General features: G+C 42.6%; 1 protein-coding gene across 2 annotated transcripts in view; it reads right to left on the bottom strand.

Annotated features, from left to right (window-relative positions):
• The window catches only part of ADAMTS18 (ADAM metallopeptidase with thrombospondin type 1 motif 18), a 79,176-nt gene extending 53,608 nt beyond the window's left edge, over positions 1 to 25,568 (bottom strand). Inside the window, exons 1-3 of one of the 2 annotated variants that reach the window (XM_068202532.1) lie at positions 25,267 to 25,568; positions 25,035 to 25,113; positions 22,856 to 23,172 (exon numbers count right to left, since the gene is read on the bottom strand). In XM_068202532.1, coding sequence (XP_068058633.1) covers positions 22,856 to 23,172; positions 25,035 to 25,086 — 369 coding nt within the window. In that variant the 5' untranslated portion in view covers positions 25,087 to 25,113; positions 25,267 to 25,568. The remainder of the gene's footprint in view (positions 1 to 22,855; positions 23,173 to 25,034; positions 25,114 to 25,266) is intronic. The other variant, XM_068202531.1, reaches the window with a different exon arrangement.
• Positions 25,569 to 26,162: the final 594 nt, after the last annotated feature.

The following is a 26,162-nucleotide window of genomic DNA, read 5'->3' as shown; positions in this document are numbered from 1 at the left end:
AAAAATGCTGTGTGAATGAAAGATACCTTCTTTTTGATAACATCCAGTTTTATGAAGTTGTGAAGTTGTCAAGAAGAAAGGGGAAGTGCCACAGAGCAGTCTGGACACTCATTCAATCACACACCATTTTCCATTTTTTCCAGGCATGGGATGGTTTCAAGCATTCGTATTGAATTAATCACTTTGGGAATTCCAAAGCAATGCAGAGAATGCTGACCTGGTTTCAGACAGAGCTGCAGTCTTCTGGAGTAGTGCAAAGGGGGCAGCAGGACAAGAACTGCCAGGTACTTTTCCTGCAGGTTCTTAAATTGTAGTGTTGGGTGAAGCAAAGATGCCTGTAGCTCCACTGTGCTGGCTGGCACACATGCCAGCTGAGAAATGCCATGGCACAGAGGCAGGAGATTCATTTTTTCATCCTTTTTCATCTTCATTCAGACACACAGATTCATCTTTTCTAGCCTTACACCAGGAAGGAATTCCAGTTTTTGAAGGCCAGATTTTGGTTCTGTGTACTCCTGGGAATTTTTTCCACAAATACATGAAATATCTCCATAATTGTGAGTTAGATTCAATGTATTCATCCAGCTCAAATACTTCAGAACAAATACTGTCAAAACTGTTGTGGAAATTTATGCACTGGGTTTTCTACGTTCAGAGTAGCTTTATGCATTACATGTGATTTTCCTTGAATCAAGGATGACTTTCCATTAACCTCGATGGGTTTAGGACACAATGAGGAGAAGGTCAGATAGGTCAAAATTCCATTTCTATTTCAGATTCTCTGCAATTATACCACCACAAGAGGAAGCAGGATGACAAAATCTAACATTCTTGTAAGTCTAGACAACACAGCATGAAAAAGGCCAGGGACTCCTGTCTATTCCTTCTGCATCCCACTGTGGCTATCACTAATAATAGCAATAATTGTGAGAATATGGTGGGAAGGAACACCCAAGAGATTGCTCAGTTGGAATTTGCTGTTTCTCTTTTCTTCTTCCCTCACAACACATATTTGCTATCCTTCTGGAAGGGATATTCCATGCCATTGGGAAGAAAATGGAAAGACACAAGTTGACCTATGTGGTTAGCAAATAATTTTAAATCAATAATTTAGAGGAGCTTGCAGTTTGATTGCGGAAAAGTTGAGAAGAGATGAAAAGGCAACATTCCTCCTCTTCTCGTTATTTGTTATGAAATGTTTGCTTAGCTCTGGGCTAAATGAATTTTCAGATCCAATACACCTCTGTGAAATTCCTCAGTATCTGGCTGTAATCACCAAGGTAAGGAACTTGTTCTGTTTTCTTGGTGTGTTTCAAAAGGAAGAATAATTTCAAAATGAAATTTGGACGAGGGCAATGACAACATGGTATCTGCTTCAAGAATTTTTAATAGAACATAGACTATAAATTGAAAAATAAGGAGAATTTTTTTTAAGCCACTGAAAAAGATCATCTTAACTATACAAAATCAGGTAGATTCTCCACTGATTTTCAATCCACAAGGAAGAATTTTCAGAGTCACTAACATATCTGTCCCTAACACATCTCATTGGCCTCTTACTGGAACAGCAGAGGCTGCTCCCATTTGCTCCCCTGTGTTCTTAGACTCGGAGTGGAGCTTTTGGCAGCTTACCAGCCTGTAAACCTAATTCACTTTGGGGGTTCAGCATCTCCAGAAAAAACAGAGCCTCCATAAAAAGCAGAGCAGTGACAGTGAGTGAAGGATTTGCAGAACTTCTACTTCTCTCCATAATTTAACAAAGCTGAGTGCTGACAAATCCTCACTCCAGACTGGAAAGGCTGAGGGTTCTCTTGCATGCAAGTGCCTTGCATGCCTTGTTTGCATACAAGGCACTTTCATTACATGCTAATTAAACTGAAGGCAACAGCTTTATGCATATTAAAGTTAGAGGAGTTTCAGAAACCAGATGCAAATAATGAGGTAAAAGCCTAACAAAATGAAACTGAGAATTAAAACAGATGAATAATTGAACTTCAGTGTCTCTGCTAAATGTAACTACTCAATACTGATAAAAAGTTAAATTACAGTTTGCACAAGAACAAGAGTATCTCAACTAAATGAGCTATGAAAAAGCATGCACATATTTCCTAAAGAATACTACTCATACCCAGAATGCCTTATTCAGTGTTAGGAGCATATACATAAAATAAGGTGTTTACAAACCCACTGTGTCTTAACTAAAACAATGGCCAAAGAAATCAATGAAATCTATACCATTATGTGGATGTGAGCAGGCTCAAGATGAAAAATCACTAAAAAGGAAGAGTTAAATGTCATTTCACACCCATTAAAATAGTTCCACATATTCATGAAAAGTTTTAAAGGACTTGACAAAAGGCCAACTGAAATTGGCATAAAGCTTTCCACAGACTTAGTGGACATTGATCCAAGACTTCTGTTATTTCCCAACTGTCCAGCTCCTAAAAAAACCCAAATCATTGATTCAAACACATCCCAACAAGAATTACAGAACATGAAGTACAGAGACATAAAGCACAGTCTTTAGTTCTACTTAAAACACATAAAAATGTAAACTAAGAACTTCCCTGAAAAACAAAGAATAAGGAGAGCAGATGACCTATGAACTATGGTTGCTGGTTATTTAAAACCATCTGAGGCCAAAGATTCCTAGAAATCTAATATGCACATCACAGTGTGGTTGGGGCCATCTCATGTTACAGCATAGTGGAGTCTTTTCTTATTCACTTTGCAGAGAGAAAACTCATGAAATTACCTTACCTACAGCGCATTTTCATCCAACTCTTGTTGCCTGCCCTGATGCTAAATCTTCGGTGCTTTGGCACCACAAAGGAAACACAAAAGGCCCAGCTCTGGCACCAAAGCTTTCCCTTGCTGGAGGAGAGACTGCCCTCACTCAGCTGCCCCACCTGGGGGCTCTGCCCGCCAGACCACTTCCCACAAGGAACCAAGGGCAGCTTGGAAGCCAAAGGAGGGTATGGCAGAGACCCAGGGAACACAAAGCTGTTCACACAGCTTAGAGCTCCCTGACAACAGCCAGAAGCTGCCTTTTGGCCAATAACTGGGCAGATGGCAGTTTTTGGTCTCTGGAATTGGGCAGATGTCAATTTTTAAACGCCAACATACAACAACATGTGCTAGAAGGGGAGAGAGGTCTCCCCGTAAGTCCTGTAGCTCTGCTCAGACTCCACCCCAGACTGAGGGGAGGTGAGGGAGGCCTTTCCCTTGGGTTTTATGAGCACATCATGGCAATGCCCTCACCAAGTGCAGAAACCACCTTGGCGTTTGCCACCATCCCTCGGTTCCTGCCTGGAGCACACGCTTGCCAGAGCAAGCCAACCCAGCCCAGGAGCCACAGGTCTGCTCAGAGCCTGGATATTGGGAGAAGCACAGCATGACATCCACGCGTGGCCACAGCATTGTGTAACAGCGAGTTCACGGCAGCAGCGATTTCAGAAACATTTCAAATGTCCCCACGGAGAAACCCGTGAGGAGGTGGCAGGCCCTGTGCACCAGCAGAGACAAAATCCTGCCAAGACAGCAGGGAAAAGTGCCAGCTGCTTAGAACAGGTTTTGGGTTAAGCCTTGAAAATGTGGTAAATGTATCATTTTCTCACTTATGCCAAGGAATCCCAGGAAGAATAAAGTCTTGTTACGTTTGCCAACATTCATCTTATGAATTCCTCTTTCCTCCAAAGCAAGGGTATTCAACCAATACCATCACGAGGCCGTTCAAAGAAATCCTGCATCATGTAAGCAGTTTAAATAATAAATGATTGTTTCTTTAGGGAATGTGTAATGAAGTAGATTCACCTCTTGGGATGGGTTAAGTTGGTAGTCTGAAAAATATGTGAGACTATAACCATACTACAGTCATAAGCAAAACTACTTCCAAGAATTATAGCCAGCAGGATTGTACAGCCTGACCTGGAACTGCAGATACCCGATAGCACTGACTGACTTTTTGAGAGATGGCTTACTGAGCCCCTCTCAAGTTAGGGTCACAGTGTCAATGCTCTGGAAAATATAATCAAAATGAGCAAATTAAGATGTGAAATTAGGTAGAAAAAAATGACAAGCAGCATATCTGGAAAGGAGAAAGTGGCTGAATTGCAGAAAGTGTTGCTGAGGTGAAAGATATTTTTACCCTCGGGAAGCATCAGAAGCAAACAGCCAAGCCAATGGCAGTAAATCATGGTAATTAAGGGAGTTCCTTTCCTCTCCACTCTGACCCACAGCCCCTTTTCTGGGAGGTAGCTGCAGAGCGGACAGCAGCAGCCACAAGGCTGAGGGGCATTTTGCCTCTTTCTGTCCCCCTGAGAAGGGCACTTACACAATGCACCCGCGTTACTGAAGCACTGGGAAAATGGAACAAGCTTCTGAGACACTGTGACAGGGACACGATCAGTGATCCACCAACAAAAAGTGAAAAGTCTGGACCCTAAATCCATACACAGATTGTTAAATTAATGGCAGACTTTTACAGAGTGTTAAGCACCCAGGAGCTCCCATTGAGCTGAACATTGTCTGTGCAAGCATTTCCAGAGTGCTTTTATACCAATTTGGGAAAGAAAATGTTCTGGGAAACTAGTGAGAATGGACTCTCATGAGGTTTCCAATAATACACATGTATTATTGAAGTCAGAAATCCCACGAGTAAAACTCAGAGCATGTTCATTTTTGATCCTATCCCAAACCAGGCAGCACAAAGGCATGCGAACACACTGAAGGGAAGAGAGAATTTAAGTTAACTAAACTTTTCCCTAGCTTTTATTGTGCCAAAAAAATTCACCCATCCTCCAGAAAAGTATCAGTCCTGTAAATGGGCAGTTCCTGATGCTGGCCCTAGAGTCAGGGAAGTACAAAGTGATGTTTTATAGGAGTGGGTCCTTGGCTGATGAGAATAACCTCAGCAGACCTTTACTAATTTTCACCAGACTGGAATACCTGGCTCTGTACCACAGCAAATGTTTAGGTTAAGTTAATAGCCCTTATACACACTAAAATATTTTTTATTATGAAAGAAGTATTAGAATCATTGGTTGCCTTTTCTGACTTGAGAATTGTCAGCAGATGGCATTTTTCTTTAGAATCCGACTCAGAAAAATAACTCAATTATTCTGTTTTCTAATGTAATATAGATTTCTTGCAAATATAAAATGTTAAGTGTTCTTAACAATATGGTATTTTATTACGTGACGATCCAACAGGAGGAGAGTACAAGGTTTAAATTGCCAGTCTGAGTTAGCCATGAAAGACTACTCTGTTTGGTTGCTCAAAAGAAGTGCTGCAGAACAGTCAGCAATTAAAACAAGGTAACAAAATTGCATGTCTTTAATTATTCCTATATGAACAAAGCCAGCGTTATCTCTGAATAGTGCCTTTGTATTTCTGCAGTTGACTGAGCTTGTTTCAAACATCTTTATGCAACCCCCTGTCAGCATATGGCAAATAAGGAAATATTCTTATTTGTTCCTCCACTTACGGTAATTGAACCAGTCACATTGGTATTTAAATGTATTAAATTGGTATTTATTGCAGGGTAATGAGATATTCTAGAACTAACACAAAGTTGATTGCTTTGCCACAGATTAAATACTTGCTTGTCAGTACGTGAGCTCACTCATTTCTCATGTTTTGGGTTTAAGTAAAAAGCCAAAAACCAAAAAGAAACCACCCCAAGAGTAGGCATGATAAATGAATAGAAGAAAAATACTAATGCAAACTACAGCATAACCACACTAACTATGCACAAATAATATTTAAGTGAAGTGCCAGAGGTTTACCAAGTTACAGTCAGGATCACTTCATTTACAATTCCATCAGAGGGGCGCTTTGGCTCCCTAGAAAGGTTTTGGAAGGCAATTAGCTAAAACCAACAGCTCAAATTTAGCCCTGGTAGCTGTACAAGCACTTGGGTATGGCCTGTTTAAGCAAATCCCTGCAACTGTAAGATAAAATCTAGAGCTTTTATTAGTTATGACAGTTCTGAAATCCATCACAAAGCAAACAGGAAACAGCAGGATTATTTAATGAGTGCATTTATGCTTCACTTTCCCTAAAAAGAGGCAGCCCACTATTTGCCATGTGCTGACAGTTGATTAGTTACTTAGGGTACCTCAAGAATAACAGAAAAACTGACTTCAGAGGGTAGCTTAGTGTGTCCCCTGAGCTAACATCCCATGTAACTAGGTGCACAGCTTCAGAGAACACTCCAGGTGAGAGCAGGATTACCTTCAGAAACCTTCACAAGCAGAGGAAATGCAGCTTTCTCTGTCCTGTCATTCTCTGTAACAGCACAAAACAAAAGCACCATTTATGTCCCGCTTAAATATCTGAAATGTGCCTTCAGGATGCCCAGATCTTCCGACAGGGCAGTGTTTCACCCTAAGGTGGGTTTGCTATGAATTATTTATGCTGCTCAAAGGATTAGGTGAAATGAAAATTTCTGGCAAGATTCTCCTCCCTTTTATTGTACAGCTAATCAATTTTACAGGGCTGGAGTTCAGATGAACCAATATTCTAGAGAAAGTTCATGCCTTCTTAATGAAGCTGCTGCTCCTGGAGTGGTAATAAAGGCAAAACCAATAAGATTAGGGCAGAGTAACACAGAAAATGAACAGCTTAAAAAAACCCCAAAAAAACCAAACAACTGATGATATATAACTAAAATCAGTACTTGGAAATTCCTTTTCCATAGGTACTTAGCATTAACAGATGCTTGCTTGAGTGTTTCTGATCAGCAACATTCCTCCCTATCAGACAGGCAACTCCAAACATTAAAAGTCATGAATCAGGCCTTGCAGGAAACAACACTATAAATTATGAGATTTTTTAAAATAATGCCAAAGGGCTTCAGTGTTTTATTTTCTTTCTGATTTCTTGAACCATTTTCAGCTGAGTTTTTAAAAGCATTTTTACTTTTTATAATCATGTATACTAGAATCAAAGTTGAGTAGGGTTGAGGTTTTTTGTAGTGAAAAAACAGCTTTTCCTGTGATGATGGGACTTCGGTAGCCGAACCCTTCAGAACATTTTATATTGTGAGAATTAGGCAAGGTTTAATACTCCCTCTCCCTTATAGGACACCCTGTTGGGGTTGCAGACATTAGAGAGAGAAGACGCTTGCCCAGGCACTGAGACACCACTTGGAGCTACCTGATGGCAGAACCTTCACTCTGGGCAGGACTCTGGGCTGCAATTAGTTACACCCAACTGCATCAAAGCCCCAGGCAAATGCTCTCCACATCTGGTGGTTCCCTACCCATACCCACATTTCCCCAGTGCAGATCCTCCAGATATGAGCTTTCCCTTCCAGAGCTGATGCAAATGAATTTGAGGGGGCAGAAGATCTGAGCCTGTCTGACCTGGGATAATTTGCATTCAAACAAAATAAATCCAGCTCAATTCCCATAGCAATTTTGCTTTGCTATGAATAGCTCAGGCAGCTCCAATAACGAGGAGCTCGGGTTACATCTGATTGCCAGCTGTATTGCTTACTAAGAAGTTAGGTCAGTGCTTCCCAACCTTTTAATTTTCCTTGTTGGAGTATACATTGCTATGGATTAGTTACATGACAGAGTGGTCACAAGGAACTCTGTAGGGAGCAAAGTATCAGCTTTGCTGATATTCCACATACACAGACATATCCATATGTTGAAATATCTATGTGGGAAGGAGAAAGGGAGTGGAACAAAAGAGCTTAGGACATTAAGGGAATGGAAAACAAGAAGCAAAGATGGCCCAAGAGTGAGAATGTTGGGCTGGCGCCTGGGTTATCTGGATTAAACTCCCTGCTCTTCAGCTTCTCTGTTCCTTATTTATCAGTTTAATAGGCAGGATTTTGTAATCAATGCAGAAAAGGCTCATGAGGGACTTGTGAAGGCTCACGTTTGACCCTGGCTGGGTTGTTCTGTTAAAGTGCTTCCACCTTCTCTACTCTAAGCTGCAGCCCCAGCCTCCAGGATGCCACAGCCAGAGCTGTGATCCAGGAGCACAGTGAGCTCTGAGCACAGAGAGCCAGAGCACAGCCAGGAGTGTGCCACCTCACAGGGCTCCCAGCTGGCACTGCCCTGGTCAGAGACAGCGTCCCCAGACACAGCCCGGTCCCTCAGCACATCCTGGACAGGCTCGTGCCAGGTGGCCCCAGCACTGACCCAGAAGCACGCAGCACAGGCAGCTGTGGAGGGCTGGGAGCTGTGCTGGGAGCTGCGCTCATCTCGGGAATTCCTGTGCCATGGGGCTTCCCACTTGTCACACACCTTTAGAGAAAGGCTGCTACGTGGTGTCATGGTGTCAAACCCAGCTGGGGATGAAACAGCACACGGCCACTCCCTCAACCACCCCTCTGCACCAGGGAGGCAGCACTGTGAGAGCAGAGCAGGGGAAAGTCAAGGGCATCCTCTGCCCTCTTGCTGCAGTCATCTCTTTGAAGCAGAAGAGCAGCCTAGGTGTGTCTGAATCTCTTCTTGCCACCACGAAAAGGTAAAACAGTAACACGTTAACTGTAATTCACACAATTAAACCCAACATACAAGGCAGCAGCATCCCAAAAATCCACCAAGTTGAAATAAGACCTCATCCTTTTCTCAGTTTCCCCTAACATCGAAAACCTGCACAATGGCAACTCCACAAAACACTTCCATGACCATACAAACACCCTCAGCATTCAGGGCTTACTATGGGCATTTGAATAGCTATTTACAAAGATAAATGTAATAACATACATCTACATTCCATGGCATGAAAAAGCCTCCTATTTGCAGGCCCTGCTTACAGTCATGAAACCTGCCTTCACCATATTACACTGCCAAGTGTACCCTGAGGCCAGACAGTCTCTGTTTCCCTCCTTGCAGCCAAATGCCACCAATCTGCACTGCTCAGCCATTCTACACCCACCTTGGGCCTGCTTTAAAGCTGTGCACTCATTCACTCCTCTCCCACAAATTAGCCTCAGCTTCTATTTTAAGGGAATGATACCCAAGGGTGAACATGCAATAACTGCTCTGCTGGAGCAAACGAAAAGCTTTGCTAGTCTGTGACAAATCCAGCCAGATTTCCTGCTTTTAATAATATTATAAATGAAAGGTCGATGAGAAATAATTTTTGGTACTATTTTCTAAATCTCTGTAGTAGAAATAACTCTGATGACATGCAAAACCCACCACAATGAGGTCCTGGTTTGGTATAAAGTAAAACAATGCCACAACTGTCTTAAAATGGACATAAAAATACTACTTAATAGTGGCCCAGGTTGTGGTAAGGTGAGGTAAATCCATTTTTTAACCCAATTTACACCTCCTGACATGCTGTGTGTGACAAGGTCAGAGCCCAACACACAGGTCTAAAGCAGCATTTGGAGTGTTAAACAATGACTTCCAGGTATTCAGCCCCATGTTTGACTTGGACCCCCTGAACAGGCCTGCAGAACTCAACTGCTCATGAAAGGTTACAATGATTTTGCCATCATCAGAATTTAGTACAAACATCTTAATTATGCAACTGTTTAGCAGGGACGAGTGCTAAGAAAACAGCAAGAAAAAAGTCAGTGTGGGAGCATTTACTTGTGTCTTTGCATTGAAGAAATCTATTCAATTATGTGTTATGGCACCAAAACACCATTTGCCAGGGTTTTCATGCAAGTGAACAGCATTTCTTCACAAAAGCACCTGTACAGTAGAGAGTTTTCAGCACAATACCTTACATATAAGGCTCTCAAAGTATAGTCTGTGGATCAAAGCTCAAAGTAACCCTGTGATATTCTCTGAGATCTCAGGAAACCAGAAAATGTAAGTGGCAAAAGGGAAGGTAGTGTCTGAAAGCAACTTTTTATTCTATGTGATAGTCTTTATATTAAATTGATCCAAGATTACCAGAAATCTATTGAACAGATGTTGCCACTATGTTAAACACTACAGGCCTTCTGACTGAAATAAAGATGCAGTGAAGACAAGGGAGATATTTGTTGACAGCTCAGAATGCTGCGAAGTTACAAAGGGATGGTAAAATATTGTATCAGCAGAAGATTTAGAAGGCAAAATTTCCTAAGCAGCCTGACCTTGTTTCTGCAATGAATCTGCTGAACAGTAGGTTAAGCAAAGGTCAGGTTAAGCACAGGTTAAGAAAAAAGCTCCAAGAAGAGGAATGTGCTGCTAGGGTCACAGAGGTTCTGGGACATCAGGGGAGTGTGTGAGAGTCACAGACACTCCAGTCTCCACTGCAGCTCCTACTGCCAGGGCCTGAGAGTGCTCTCTGCTCCATCCTGGCAGCACAGGACCTGGGCTGGCTGCACAGCACAGCCAGCAGTGGCAGAAGTGCTGCACAGCTCAGCTGCTCTTGCATCTTGAGCCCTCAGCCAGGAATCGGGACACGCTTGCTCTGCTGAGAAGTACCACATGAGTGGAATAATTAGTACAGCAAAGCACCCAACTCCCATAAACAGGAGATAATTTGTCTGCTTTCATAGGCAAGAACTAGAAAAGTGAACATGAAAAGTGATAAATGCGGTCCTCCCACTCCAAGTCTCTCTGAAGCTCCGTGTGACCTGCACAGCCTCTGATTTATTATACTCAGATGGTATCTGCTCTGCTGGAGCCTGTCCTCAACCCCCATCCCTCACAGTGGCGTATCCCCAGCTTTTCCCCAAAACAATCTGGCTGCTCAGTGGCCTTTGCAGGGGCACAGCCTGCCCCAAGGTTACTGGCTGATGGTAGTTCACCCCTCCTCATGCCTACACACCTTCCTCCTGGAAGTTCCATGTGCTTCAGGAGCTGAAGTGCAATCCTGCCACTTCCCAGTGTGGATTTGCCCAGCTTAACACATCTGACCACAGATGTGACTGTTCCTGCAATCCATCTGGATCATCAGTCAGTCCCTCCACCTTTTCTTCTTTCCAGGTGGTAAGGCAAACAGAGGAAAAGCCAGAAGGAGCTCTTGTGAAACATTTCCTCTCTTCACAGCATGTTACAGCACACACTCCTCCCCCTGCAGAAAACCAGCAGTGTTAATGTGCTAGAGAAGTAAATTAGGCACAAATAGCACCATGGGGAACTTAAATATTTTGAGTGTATAGCATATAATCAGGAAATGCCCACCCTCTTTATCTGTTAGGAACAAGGAAACCGAAAGCTTTGTAATTTTAAACTGCCCATCAGTTGCTGTGAATCAGTCAGGCATCTTGCTGGGGAGAGGTAGCACACACAAGAACACGGGCAAGATAAGAGAGGGGTTAAGCTACATTCCCCATCCTGTCGGAACAATTTCAGCCCAAGATTTCACATTTGATCGCCCCTCTCCAGGGCTTCTCTTTATACACCTCCACTAAGCCCCTCAAAAGGACTAGAATAGGACACTGATCATAGTTTTTCAGATTATTTATACTAATTCTTACAAGATTCACCAATCTGAAATAAAATTGGTTTTGTTTTCAATAGCAAATTTTATAAAATACTTTATAGATTTACAGTGACTTACTCCTTTAACATATTTAAACAAATAATAAAGGAAGTCATGTGAGACTCATTCATATACATCCTTCACATTATAAATTTTTGCAATAAAACTATACTCTCCATTTACTACAAAAATTAAAGGCAAACTACAACAACCTTCTCTTTAAAATGCAATTCCTTTCCTGAAAGAAGCACAACAATGTTGCTTTAAATCATAATAATAATAATAATGATTAAACAAGTTACTGAACAGCAGAAAAGACTACAGCCATAAACAACATTGTCATGTGCACTTCTATAGAAAAACAAATATATTCATATTTCAGATACAGTGGACACTGAATTGCACGGACCGTTGCAAGATAAAGATTTAATAAAGAATAGGCACCAATTCAGTGCATTGGTATAGAAAAGAATGTATCAGTTTATAAGTTCTTCTTCCTCTTTACTGGCAATTAGGTCCAAAGGCTAAGCTGTCATAAAAGGATGTGGACTATCCATGGAGATATTTTGGGCACCATTCTGAGCAGGCTGGTGGTAGGTAGGAAACATTCCCAATGGGAAATACTCCCCATCTTCTGCTAATCCTAACGCAGGAGTAGGGCTGTGGAGGCAGAATGACCTTGGCTTTGCACAAAGCCAGAAGGTCTGTCTGGCTTGCAGAAGACAGACCTTCATTCTGTAGGAATAACATTTCCTTCTGTTTTGTTTCTCACATTAGAGTGGGTTCCTGACTTTCCCAAACTGTAGTCTTTCAAATGACTAAATAAATCATGTGAACAGCCACAACAAAAAAATATACTATTCCCTCAGCCCTCAAGTTATTTGCAACTAATTTAGTGTTGTGGTGCTGTTTTGAGCACCAGAAAGCTAATTTTCAAGAAATGCTTGGAAAATTAAAACAAAAATAAACTTCTGATGGCACTATAACCCACAAGCTGGGAACTTGTAAACAGAACCAATGTAGTACTCAGAGGCCAAGAGCACAGTCTGGCACATTTTTGTTCCTAGCTTTAACTGGTAATATATCAGCCTTCACTGATTCAGCTGCTGGTCCAAATTGTCCTTTCCTTGGTATTTCACCTAACCCACTGATGGAAAACACAAACCTTTGTCACCACAGCATTATGCTGATGCTCACAGCCATGGCACCACCTGTACCCTGTTGTCTCTGGGATCATGCATGGTCTTCATTACTGAGACCTGCAGGGCTCTGTGCCTCAGGCAGCTCAAATGACCACCCAGCTCTCTCTGGTAAACACAGGAATCAATTAACCATTTCTGTAACATGCTCCCCTCTCTGCAATTACTCAGCTCTCCTACCCTGAGCAGGAGATGAATGATGTCTTGTCCCCTACAGGTGTTCTGTGATGGCATCTGATAATATTCCCGCACAATTTCACAGCTCAAAACCTGCCAAGTCCAGCTCCTGTCTAACAAGGAAAACAGGCCTCAAAAAGTACCATCCTCGTTTATCCCCATCACCAGACCTGACTTTATAAGGACTGGATTTGGGTTGGGCCGAATAACCCCTTTACATTTACTTGTGGCTTCGCATTTTCTGCTGGCCATTGTGCTTCCTTTGCTCCTTCATTGTCAGGATGCTCTGGCAGCAGAGTGAAATGACAACACTTGGCACCAGGGCACTGAAATCTATCTGGCAACTGCAGGCACTACATGCCAAGCACTCGGGTGCACTTTCTAGCAGTAATAGTAGCAGCTGACTCTCTGGCAACTGCCAGAGCTCCTGCCACATCTCACTCCTGTCTGTTCTGGTCTGAGCAGTCCATGAGAACAGCGAGGCTCAGCCTGCAGATGGGGTTTGCCCTCCAGCACGCTGTTTGCCCCCATCTAACTTCTGATTCAGTGAAATCTGATTATACAGCACCACCCTGGAGTATGTCCAACAAGCATTTTGGGGTCTGCCAGGAGCAACAGACACGTTTCTCTTTCTCGATGAGCCAGTGGTGCCTCCCCTTTTCAAAATATCTTTCTAAACCAAAGAGCAATTGCAGCAGTGTATCCCAAAAAAGTGGTGTGCCTACTGGCTCAAGGGCCAAGATTATGCAGGAAGGAATAAAAGACACTTCCTGAGGCCAGGTTCAGATCCAAAGCAGTCAGCAGAAAACTTTTTACTCACCACAAGAAGCTTTAGATGAAGCCCATCAACCAGCAAACAAACACCTGTCAACAAGAGTGGACAATACTGGGCTGCAGGGATCAGCAGACATCAGCAGTTCACTGCTGTCTCAGCTTGGAAACTTTTTTCCTGCCCCTTTGCTCAAGCTTTTGATGCTTGGGGTAGGCTAGCAGTCCCATCACCAGTATGTGATGTAGTGTAAAAAATATCCATATGGCCTCCAGCATGCTTCCAGCATGAAGAGAGCCAGCTGACAGAGCGAGCCCAGAGCTCCTGTTGTGGCAGACTGGCCTCCACAGTGGTTGCAGAGATGTTTATTACAAACAATGAAATGTAGAGTAGCCTACAAGGAATTATTCTTTATCAGAAAATGTAACAAAAAAGTGCACACGTGACAGAAGCATTTTTCTTGTGTATGCCATAATCATCCACAGCGGACTGTAGAACAAAAATCATCTCTGCCCTAGTCCAAGACTGTTATTTTAACATTTAATTTATATTTGCATCTAACAAAAAAAGTAACATAAGTTTCTGTCAAGTGTTAACAAGAAATGACATTGGGTAGACACATTGTTAGGGAAGTTTAAACTTTCTTGTGTCATGCAGCATTACAGCATTTATACCTATCCCTCACCATGACCAGCTTGTACTTTAACAGCAATATTAATTTGAAATATTTCTTGAGGTTTAGTCTAGCCTAATTTTAAGGCCTGCTTCTTCCTAAAAAAAAAGAGTGTGTGGCATAAGACAGGCCTGGTCAAGAAAGAATTACTTTAAAAATATTTTCACTGAAGTGCAGTAATTCACACAAAGAAAAAGAAAACCTCTTTTTAATTTCATTATTTAAAAATAACTAATTACATTCTGGTGTTATATCAATTCTATATCTCATGGCAAGGAAACTGCAGGTCTGAAGAGTAATCCATGTTTCATTAGTTTGTGTACTCTGCCACAGAATATAATATTACGTTCTTAAATTAGTCAGAAGCCACACTGTGCTGCAGAGTATAAAAACAAAAGTGAGGGCTCAAGCTAGGTCAAGCATATTTTGTATAGGTCCATTAAAAATCTCATCCATTAATATTAATAAAGATGTTGAGACACAAAAGTCCTTCAATTAACATATATTAGGCAGGCAGGCACAAGCATTCAAGTGATCCCACTGTGAACAGCAAGAATCCAGCCCTCAAAGAATAAAGCCCCAAGTGTGCTGTGTACAGAGTGGGGCAGCCTGAAATGCAAATGCCCAGGGGAGTGAAAAGGCAACACCCCATTGTCTCTGCAAGTAAATATCACTTTATTGCCTCAGCTTCCTCTTCTCTTAAGCAGGTTTGTTCTGGGCCTTGTTATTGCAGTAGGAATAACTTCAAGACCTATTATCTTTGTCATCCAACTTTTGTCTTTTACCATTTTTTGGCAGTCACTAGCTGGGCAGCCACATATGAGATTCAGGAAAAGGGTTTTCATCCGACTGTAGAAGTTGTTTGCAGACTTCCCCAGCTTATGAACTAACATTGTAAAAAAAGAAATTAACTTGCATGTTCCAGAAATTACTCCGGACAATAATGGTTCCCACGGTACCCAGCTTCAACCATCAAGACTCATTCACTCGCATCTGACCTGATTATTTGACATTTCTTCACCCTCATTCTTGGTGACTTCCGAGCACGATGAACAATAAAAGGTTACTGATGTCAACCCATTGTGTGCCAGGATGTTGTTCTCATCAAACACAGAGCAGAGCCAGCACTGAAGCTTAATTAATACATGTTTGTAAATTGTGCTGAGCTGCAAGGCTTTATGATTTCAGGTTTCTTCTGTAAATGTTTACCTCAGAGCTTTAGTCAATGCTCCACTGTCTGAACCCAAGATAAGTTCTGCTTCCATCAGCTATTCACATAGCTGGTCAAATCACTGTCAGAGCAAATCAATAGGAAATTCCTTTAGCATACAGTAATTTATGGTAGACCTGCAGCAACAGAATTGGGATTAAAATGGGATAAGAAAAGGCAAGAAAGAACCAACATTTCTGCTCCCAGTGACATGATCAAAAAGACAGAAGAAAACCTTGTTTGCAATGGAATTGTTTGTTAAAATTCAATTCAGATACCACTTAAGGGCTAGTCAGAGCCTTCCAAAGACAAAATAAGTGTTTTTTGGAAAAAAAAAAAAATTCAAGTCTGGGTTACAGCTGCTAAAACTCACTGTAGGTCCACTGCCAGCTCTCACTGCAGAGATAATTAAGTTTAACCCCTCTCCTGCCAGCTCACTGGGAGAAGACCATGACAAAGTGAGGCACACAGAGCTCCTGGAAAGCAGGTATTTCCTAGAAAATCCCTAGCAGGCTTTATCTCTGTAAGTCAATAACAGTGCTAATGCTCAGGAGAGAATGAAATCAGATGCAAACAGCTCTAAAATGATCTTAAGGAACTGACTGATATATCATGGGCATCACCACCGTGGAGGCCTTATTTAGCATAGCTCCAGCTTTTATCTTGATCCATGTGCTGCAAATTTCCAAACCACAGGTCTTGGACCTCCAATCTTCCCTCCTGTTGCAGTACTGGACAGCAGTCCCAGTGATCCTCTCTTTCAAAGAGTAAAGAACCTGCTGTACATCAGGAAGACAAACCCTTCCCTAAAAAGCTGTAAATTAGAAAACATTATTATAAATATCTTGTGGACTTAAGCACAGTACCACAACAAACAAAAATTTGAGGAGCCAAAACACGTGAGGGACTTCTGGAGCTGGTGACAGAACTCCCAGGGAGCACCCAGAGTGGTTACGACTGAGCAGCCTACAGTGACTTGAAGTCAACTCCCAGCTGAGTGCAAGTATGTCACAGAGCTGTCATCATGATCAGGGCTCTGGTTCTGCACAGGGTGAGGAGAGAATAAACTTGGGAAAACAGCAGTCTTTAAGAAGGGTTTTGATAGCGGCATTTGCTCAAAATAAGTGAATTGTTTGGGGGCCAGGGCACGAGCAAGACACTTCTGTGCTTCGCACTCCTGTGCCATGTGTCAGGTACAGATCTCCAGGAGTGAGCTGCTTGAGCTGCAGTTTCACAGACTGACATTGTGTTTTGGGTAAACAAAAGCCTTTACACACCAGGTCTGTCAACCTGGCATCCTCCTCAAACACTGCCAAAGTGGAGGAAGAAAAGGGGAAAGACAGAAATAAAACCCCGTTTAGGTTAATCAGTGACTAAAAGCCTCTATTAGTTATTAAAATCTGCCTCCAAAAAGAGAACTATTTGTGATGTCCAGCAGTCACCAGCTGTGCAGAAGAGAATACACTGCCTCTCAGCAGCAGAGATGGTACGGCCCACATGAAAATAGTGGCGCTGAAAATAAAAATCCTCACGACATCAAAGACATCCTGTCATGAGGGGGTCACGTCTGTGCAGGCAGGTCATCCACTCCTGACCCTCACAAGGGCATTTGTCTGTAAGCTTCTCTCTAATGGACTAGGCAAAGTGTGGGAACTAGGTTTAGTGGATAGGCTTTGCTACAGCAAGAAAAACAGTGATGTTTCAAGCATAGATAGCAACTACCGATTCCTTTGGAAGCGATGATAAGACTGCTGCTTAACAAGAAGGGGCAGGATGAACTATCTCAGTACAAATGGATACTCCCTGTTTCTGGAAAACCACTCCAAGGGTTCAAGAAATGGTGCCCACAGCAGCCTGAAGTTTGGTCGGAAATACACCCACGAACCATTTATTTTCACACTCTGCTGCCAGCTGAGCAATGACAGCAGGCACAAGTGACAGAGGACCAGCTTCTGTGGACACTCAGGAGCAATTGGGTAGGCACAGCCTACTGTGCTCAGTTTCCTCTATGTGCATTCCAGGTTTTTTAACATCACACAGGGAGAAATGCAGCTTCTATTACTTTTTCTGCCAAGCAGAAGTAGATTCTTTCTCATCATTAATCCTCTTTAATTCCTCTTCTTACCTATCAGGAATCAGTAGTGCCAAAACACCTGGGATAACACTGCCTTTGTCTTTCAGAGCTAAAGGCAGAGTTAAACAGAAAGCTTATCAGACAGATATGGAGAAGGTTGATCAATAACCTAATCACACAATTCATCACCAGTCAGGTCAGTGCTGAGACCAGAAACACTGCCTTGTATTTTTCTAGTACAACCTAAAATATCTTCAAGAATATGACTATTTCCCATTGTCATCTCATTTTCCTGTAGAGATTTTTCTTATTTTCATATTTACTGCAATATGGAGTAATGGAATAATAATGGAAAAATGTTCACCAAAATAGTGGACAAAAGGATGATCCTGTAAAAAACAGTTTGTGTTTTATAAAGGATGGAGATGCAATAGTGTGTAAATACAAAGAAAATCATATAACTCCCATGAAATAGGCTGTTCACGTTGTGCTGGTACAATGGCAGAAAATACAGGATTTGTGTATTGGCTTTTGGGTGGACTAAAAACACCTTAAAGAATGAGAAAAGCCACCAGCTCTGTACTTAGCTTCTCCTCAAGGTCCCACTGGGCCAAATTTTGTTGTAATTTTACAGCTATTGATTTCTAAAGGACCCTCATTGCAAACAGCAATTATTCTGCACTTTCACCAGCAGTCTGCCTCAACGAGTTTAATGGCAGTTTGTCTGCATAAGAACCTTGGGATTTGTCTCAACATAATGTAATTGGACCTAAAGTGTGGGCTCTAGGAATAGGAGGCTGCTGTTAGCATCAATTTAAATAATGCAGGTGCAATTAAACGACTACAAAGAGTGGTTACATGAGCTGCCTGGCCTGCTTGCCTCTTAGGTGGTCAGACTGCATCAAGAAGTTTAATTTTGTGGCTTCTTTGATACTTTGAGCAAAGCCCTGCCCTCAGACACACACACACCTCCCTCCACTGAATTAATACATCTCCTGTTTATCTCTCAGTGCTACGTCTATAATGCTTCTGTCTAGAATGCTCTGACAGCTCAACGAGTGTAACATGATTCATCCCTCCCTCCTCTTCTCTTCCTTTGACTAGACACTAATAAACATAACACTACTTGAGACAAGAGGCTCCTTACAATGACAGATTCAAACACATTTTGCCAAAACCAGAGGAGGGCACCACTACTTCTAACTGAGGTACACAAATCAAAGGGGGAGAACGGCCCAAACCCACCTCTGGTGAGAGCAGGCGCAGCCTCTCAGGCCACCATGCCAGGGCTAAATTTGGCCTGGAAGATAACACTGTGTATCATATAGTTTTAAAGGACCTGAACTGTTCCACTGAACTGAACTCCCTTTTTCTGACCCAGAACACACACACATCTTCTCTGTGATGGAATGGCAGGAGAGTTCTTTATGTTGGGTAAACAGTTATTTCCTCTGGGCACACATTTTGTACTTGCTCTAGACCCTTCACCTGTGTCCTCTAGCCCACAAATGCTGTATAACAAACCCCTCATTCATTAGGGCCACCAATTCCTATGTTGTGCACTGGATTATAAACTTGTTTGACTTTGCCAGAGTTCATGTTCACAAGGGGAACGTGACTTCTGCTCCCAAAAGCACAGTTATAAATTACTTTTGAAAATGTCTCTACAATACAACTGGAGACCTCTGAGGTTCTCTTGTATTCTGCCCTGATTTACTGTGTGACTGCAAACAACTCACTTTATACAGGAGATTCTGTACACATAAACCTAACATAAGGAGACAAAAACTGGCCTGTAAAGAGAAGCAAACAACACTGTGATACAGGCTAGGAAGGCAGCAGTAAATCTTTTAGATTTCATCATGGAAGTAGAATTAAAGGTGGTGGACCTACAACAGATCTCCAGATTAAATAGCACAAAGTGGATGAGAATGGGAAAGGGGGAAGAGGTAGGAATATACACAATCCTATTGAGTAGGTCCTAAAAAAGCAATTTCTTATTCTAATAGTGGCCAGCATAATCTCATTCAGGAAAACCTGAAAAACCACAGTAGTCTGTGGATTTGGTGTAGTCTGCCCCTCAAATTACCTAAAGCCAATTATAAGTAATAATAAATTGCTAAATAATAATAGTAATAAAAATACAATTATAGTAAGTAAGAATTAGCTCAGATCAGGATTTTGGGAAAAAAGGTTGAATGTGGAAAGAACAAACAGTTTGAATTGGAGAATGTAAACAGGGGATGAAGCAGCAAGACAAACCAGTGGCTTGGATACAGCAACTGGGAGAGCACAAGGCACTGAAGGAAACTCCAAAATGTCATGCAGGAATTAAACAAGAGGTTTATTAAATCAATAATGAAAAATCACTGAAGAAAAGTAAAAAAAATTGCATTACTTTTTATTTGGGACACATTAGGATGATGCTAAAGAGAGAAACTAGCTTTGGATTTACTAACAAACTCATTGTCCTAAAGTTGCAAGAGTAAAAAAATGATCCCAGGGAGTGAGAATGCATTAAAAAATATGTGAAAAATCTGAAAGTTCTGTGGAAGGAATATACCATGTTCTCCACAGAAGGTCAAGAACAGCATTTTCATTTAAAAAATAAGTAAAAGCACTGGTTTATTTGCTATATAACAGACGCTCCAGCAAGCAAAGGATGCTGACTGAAGCAGAAAAAGGGCAGAAGACAGAAAAAAAGCAATTTTCCATTTGAAAGTCTAAGCAGTTTGATGATGAAAAGAGGTAGTACTCACAGTAATCTTGTGCAAATTCTCCTGAAATGCTCACTTACTCTATTAGAGACTTGTTCAGATAAAGATCCAGTTCTGCCTTCTGACACATCAAGAAAATGGTGTTGACTGATGGAAACATTTGGTCTCAAATCAACAAATCAGCATAAAAACGTGGGGCCTTCCTGTCAACTAAGCCATTAAAATGTAATATACACACATTTCTTAACAGATCTAGACCAAAGCAACAAATTCTTGCTCCTTTCCAGTGTTAAGTTAAGGTCATCCTGCCTAACAAACCATTTCATACAGCCTCTCCCCAAAGTCTCCTCTGCAGGCACTGGCAGATAACAGACAGCTGAATGACTGAATACTCTAGGTCATCCAAAAAATTAGATCAAAGAGTCCCCGTAGTCTATTGAAATGCAATTGCTTCCAAATCACATTGTGGTGTTCCAGGCTTGAAAGAATGGGTCACTGCAGCTTTATTGTAGAGAAGCTATTGCTAATGAAAGGAACAATGGAAAGATTAGTGCTACCAACCATATAGAAGAAACACCACTTTCGGTTTAATTGCACTGAACAAAGCAAATAGGAAAGAAGGGCAACCAAGTGACAAAAGTAGTTGGTGAAAAAGGATATAGAAGCTATTCACAAGGTTCTCTTGATCAGAGCACAGCGTCCAGACTTAACATATGATTACTGAATTTGGATCCCAGTGAAAAGTGACGTGGGTGTCATTACAGACAGCTGACAACATCTTTAAGAGGGCAGCCTTGTAAACTGAAAGACTCAGAATCCTGTTGGTAATTTGCCTGGGATTCATTAGGTGCATTGAAATTAATAGATGGATAGGAAGAGAGAGCAACAATTATACTTTGGGATATCTACCATACAGGACATTATTGTAAGTAAAGGTTTACTTCATTTGCCAGTTTAAAACAACAATTTAAGGCAAAATCTATTGAACCTTAAAATTAATTTTAAACAGAGATTCTAATTGTTGATAGTCTAGGTATTTCCATAATAAGTTTGTTCATACCACAATATTTATTCTCTTTTGATCAGTTTCTGGATCTTTCCTAAGTGAAGCTTACCAGTCATAACAACCTCTGTGTCGAGACAGTGGTAAAAGATCCACTTCATTCTCAGTTAAGATCACCACATTCTGTTCCTCTGTGACCTGAGGCAGGCTCAAACCTTCCTTCTCCAGACAAGACTTGACAAGCCCAACTTCACTTAGCTCAGAAAGCATGTTAAAAACCAAAACGTGGCGAAACAGGGGAGATCTCCCAAACTGTATCTGCTGTGTGTAGGTAGAGCACTTCCCGTAGCAAAAAGACAAAATACTGCAATGAGTGAAAACAGGGTATTTTTCCAAGTAAATCTCATAAAAGGTAGTAGTTGCGAACATGAAGCTTCCATTAAAACAACTGACCATATTTGATATTAACAGTTCAGCATCACAAACACAACTTTAAAAGCAAAACAAAGCTTCAACCCAGTTCCTGGCACCTGCTCCAAACTCACATTTGCAACTGTTCAAATGAACTGTTAAGATTCCTCTAACTTGATGGGAAAAAAAAAAAAAAAAAAAAAGAGCACAGCATTCAAAATATAACCCAGACCACTTCAACCAGTTATCAACAGCCCTTCCTAATGAACAGGCTTCTCAAGTCACTGATTCCAGTTTCAAAGGAAACACTGGCTGTCTCAAGTGCTCCTTCTTTGGTCCCGTCACACAGTTTAATAGCCCTCAGAGACAAGTACCTTTGCAAAACAGATTTCTAGAGGGTGACCCAACATATCCTCTGGACCTTTAGTCAACCACAAAGCACACAGATGACTTCATAGACTTCCCACTCAATGTCACTGCCTTCCTCTGCAGCCTGCTTTGCAAGTACAAGCGATTAAGACTAAAAAACATCCTTAGCTATTAATTCTGTCGACAATTCTCCTAAATTACATCACTAAAGCCTTCTCTGCAGGCAGTGAGCACTGTCAAATGTATTTTGAAAAAAATCACCTGTGAACAATGATTTTTCATGAACTTGGCTGATAGCCATAAATGGAAAATACACAATGATAATATTTAACACATTCATAAGAGATCAACTCATCAAGACCTGTAAACCCAAATAATGCTTGAATTATTAAAAGATACAAAAGGAAATTTGTTCATAACTCCTGCCAAGCTAGAAAATTCACTCTTCCTTAAAGTAGTTGACAAACCTAGATATAATGTTTTTTCACAATGTTCTGGACTGATTTTTGTTTATTCACCACAGTTCACAAAGGCAGGAAGAACTTTTACTTAAGAGTGAGCAGAAATTTATAAACTATCACAAACTGTAACAAATTGCTATGGGATAATTACTCGGACTACCAGCTAGTCTTGTTTTTTTTTTGCCCTGAAAGACTGTCATCAAAAATTACAAAGATTTTGATGCTGTTCACTGGCCATAACAAAGTCTCTTCTGTTAAATACAATAGCAACTAGTGATACTAGAAAAATCAGAAACGTGTTTATGGTGTCTTGAATATTATATGAACTATATACCTTCAGCTACTGTTCCACATATGAAAATACTTTTAAAGCTGATTTGTTTTAAATAGACACTTACCAAGCCTACACACGTAGATATTGCTACCGAAGAGGTGCTATCATTCCTTATAAATCCCTGGTAGAAACACTGCTCAATTTCATGTTCCTGAGAATTTGACACTCCATCTTTCCCGAGTATCTGGACAATAAAACTGTTGCTTAAAATGGTTGAAGGTTTAAGCTCTAAGTGAAGTTCCTGTCCAAATGCTGAAAATTTGTAGTGCAAGGAACTCTTTGAACTCTGAGTTGATCTCTTTCTCCTAGTACTGTGCAAAACATCATGTGAAATGTACGATCCGCTGGCATCCACTCTGACAGGTGTCACAAACACATAATCTGTAACGATAAAGAGTTGGCCATCAGCTCTGGCATCCCACAAACAAGGCACTCTGACACGGTATCAGGCATTTCCTATGGCATGGAGCATTCCCTCATTTTGGGGCTGGCCTGCAGGCTCTGTGTGTGCTGTCTCACCTGCATAAATTCACCCCGGTAAGTCACAAAGGCTCTCAGCCTGTGTTTGTTTCCTTTGTGCCCCACTGAGAGGCACAGACTAACTAGCATGGCTGTGAACATTCCCACAACTGCTTCTCTGAAGACATTTGTCATCACCAGCAGATCTGTAGATTTTCCCCTCCCCCTGTATTAATTGTTGTCAAATATGAAGGCCAGTCTGCTTTGAGAGGCTTTTCCCTTCCCAAAGAATGCAGCAAATATTGTATCACTGTAGGGGTAGCCATGACTGAGACCATGCAGAACTGTACCACTTGTTCAAATGGATTAAAGGATTAATTTATTAATGCCTTAACTAAGTGAGACCTCATCTCTTTGTAGTGACTTGATTAGACTGGGTTTCAAATTGTAACTGACCTCCAGCAGAAAGAGATTACATCTTACCTAATAACCTTTAGTCAGCCATTGCTAATTGCATGTCAAAAAAGTTTATTGTTTTGGATAAAATATGCAAAAAATTACAAAACTATTTTTGAGGAGAACACTCTGATCTACTCAGAACCACCCCAAAAAAGGAGGGGGAAAGAGGCCATAATTCAGCTGGCTGTACAGGCAGGTGCCTCGCTTGCAGTACATTACTTCTGGTGTTGACCTAGCCACGCAGGGATTACCTGTGTCCTGGAACCAGGCTCTGAGTTTTAGCTGTTTCCTGAACTAGGATCATTGCACCCATTCCTGGCAGCCTAAGTAATTATGATGAAAAAACTGCTTCCCAACCCCATTTAATTTGTGAGCTGTGTTTCTCTGTGGACACTTAGAGATGGCCATGCACTTGGTAAACAATTAATTTCTCTTCCTAAATAGAAATAACCCCATCAAAAAAGAAGAAAACCCCGTCCTTTTTGTGTTGTAACAGATGTTGCAAACGCTCTCAATCAATCTCTTTGCCTGAATAGACTTTATTGGACACACATTAGGCTGAAAACGTAACCACTGACAGGTTGCTTTTCCTTAGACAGTGGAAACAATGCATCAAGAGCTTTCACTTTCCTCAAATGGTGTTAATCAACGGCAGAAGTTGAGGGCGCTAAGCAGGCTGGTGGCCAAAAAATGCAAGCAGCTGCTGGAGAGAGGGAATCTCCCAGTGAGCAGAGCACAGGGTGCAGGAGGGGTTTCCTTTCTGCACCCTGGTGTGGTTCTCTATTGTACTTTGTTTTACTCACACACAATGCAAAGCATATACTGCACTTCAAAAGTCCCAAAGCCATCAGCATCTATGTGTTAGTCACTCCAACCTGGGAACAAACGGCTCCTGAGCTCCCACTCACACAAGCCCTTTCTCTCCAGGCTTTTCCCCTCCTTAGCCTGCATTGCACAGTTGCTCCTGATCCCCCACACAAATCTTTTCATTACTTTTGTCTCACTGCTTCCACAACAGACACATGAGGTTTTGCTGTTGTGGCTACACACACATTCATCTTTCTAATCGCACATGGAAACGTGGATGTATTTACCATCTCATTCATTTGCTTTGCTGCTACATATCGTTCCTTTCAGCTTTAGCACACAGGGTTTAACAAGTTAATCCCTGCCCATGGTTCACCATCCCACAGTAGCCAGCCTGCTTGCACTTTATGCTTCCTAAACACTGTGACATCTCCCCTCTAAATATTCACTCCACAAGAAAAAAAAAAAAAAAATCCATGCAAATGTTCACATACAGACATAGAAAGAGCTATACAAACCATGAGTCAATTCACTGATGCTGTCACTGGTTAAAGTTGCTGCATGAGACATGCAACAGAGGCAACACAGCTGAAGGGTCTGCAAGAGAAAAAAAAAATAAAAGAGAGACAGAGAAAAGGAGTATTGGGCGAAGTTTCCTTGACAAGGCAAAGCAGAAAGACAAGGCACCAGAAACTGCAGTAACCTGGTATGAAAGTACACTAGGCAACTGCAAAAGAAAGTGCTCTCGACCTGCCTTTACAGTGCTTCCGAGCCACGGGAGAGTCTGGAATTGCATGGAGCTGCCGCCGAGAATCGCAGCAGGTAAAGTCCAGACGGCCAGCAGGAGACAGTCCATGTTCCGCCGCGCACCTGGCGAGTGCTACCTGCTCCCCGAAGCGTGCGGCGGGCGCGCCCGCCTGCCCCGCATGGTCACCTGGGCGCTGCCCCGCAGCCGCTGCGGCGGCCGGCGGAGCGCGGGGAGCGGCGCCCAGGTGAGCGCGGCCCCGGCCGCCCGAGCGCTTTAAGCCCCGCCGCCGCCGCCGCCGCCGCCGCCGCCGCGGGGCAGCGCTGCCTCCGGCGCCGCGTCTGGCGCGGCCGCACCCGGGGGGCGAGCGGGGCGGGCGGGACCAGCGGGGCGGAGCGGAGCGGGGCCGGGCCGGGCGGGACAACGGGCGGGAGGCACCTGGGGCCGGGCACGGCGGAGCGGCGGGCGGGGAGAGCCGGGCGGCGCAGGGCGGCGCAGGGCGGGCGCACCTGAGGGGATGTGCAGACAGCGGGGGACCCACGGTGCGGGGCAGAATGGGGGGCCGGCCCGCAGGGGTTGGGCACAGGATGGTCAGGCTGGAAGGGATCGCAGTGGATCGGCTGGTCCAGCCGCGGTCATCCCAGAGCACCGGGCACAGGCTTGTTTCCAGACAGTTTTGGAATGTCCCCAGTGAGGGAGACTCCACACCTTCTCTGGACAATCTCTTGCAGTGCTCAGTCATTTCACAGGGAAGAAGTCCTTCTTCAGGTCCAGGTGGAACTTCCTGGGCATCAGTTTCTGCTCATGGCCTCTTGTCCCGTTGCTGAGCACCTCCAGGTTGCACCTGGCTTCATCCCCTTGGCACTCCTCCTTCAGACACTTCAGATGCGTGACACTGCGC

Source organism: Anomalospiza imberbis, chromosome 12 (genome assembly GCF_031753505.1).
Source record: "Anomalospiza imberbis isolate Cuckoo-Finch-1a 21T00152 chromosome 12, ASM3175350v1, whole genome shotgun sequence".
Lineage (NCBI taxonomy): Eukaryota > Metazoa > Chordata > Aves > Passeriformes > Viduidae > Anomalospiza > Anomalospiza imberbis.
This window is presented reverse-complemented; position numbering and strand designations above follow the sequence as displayed.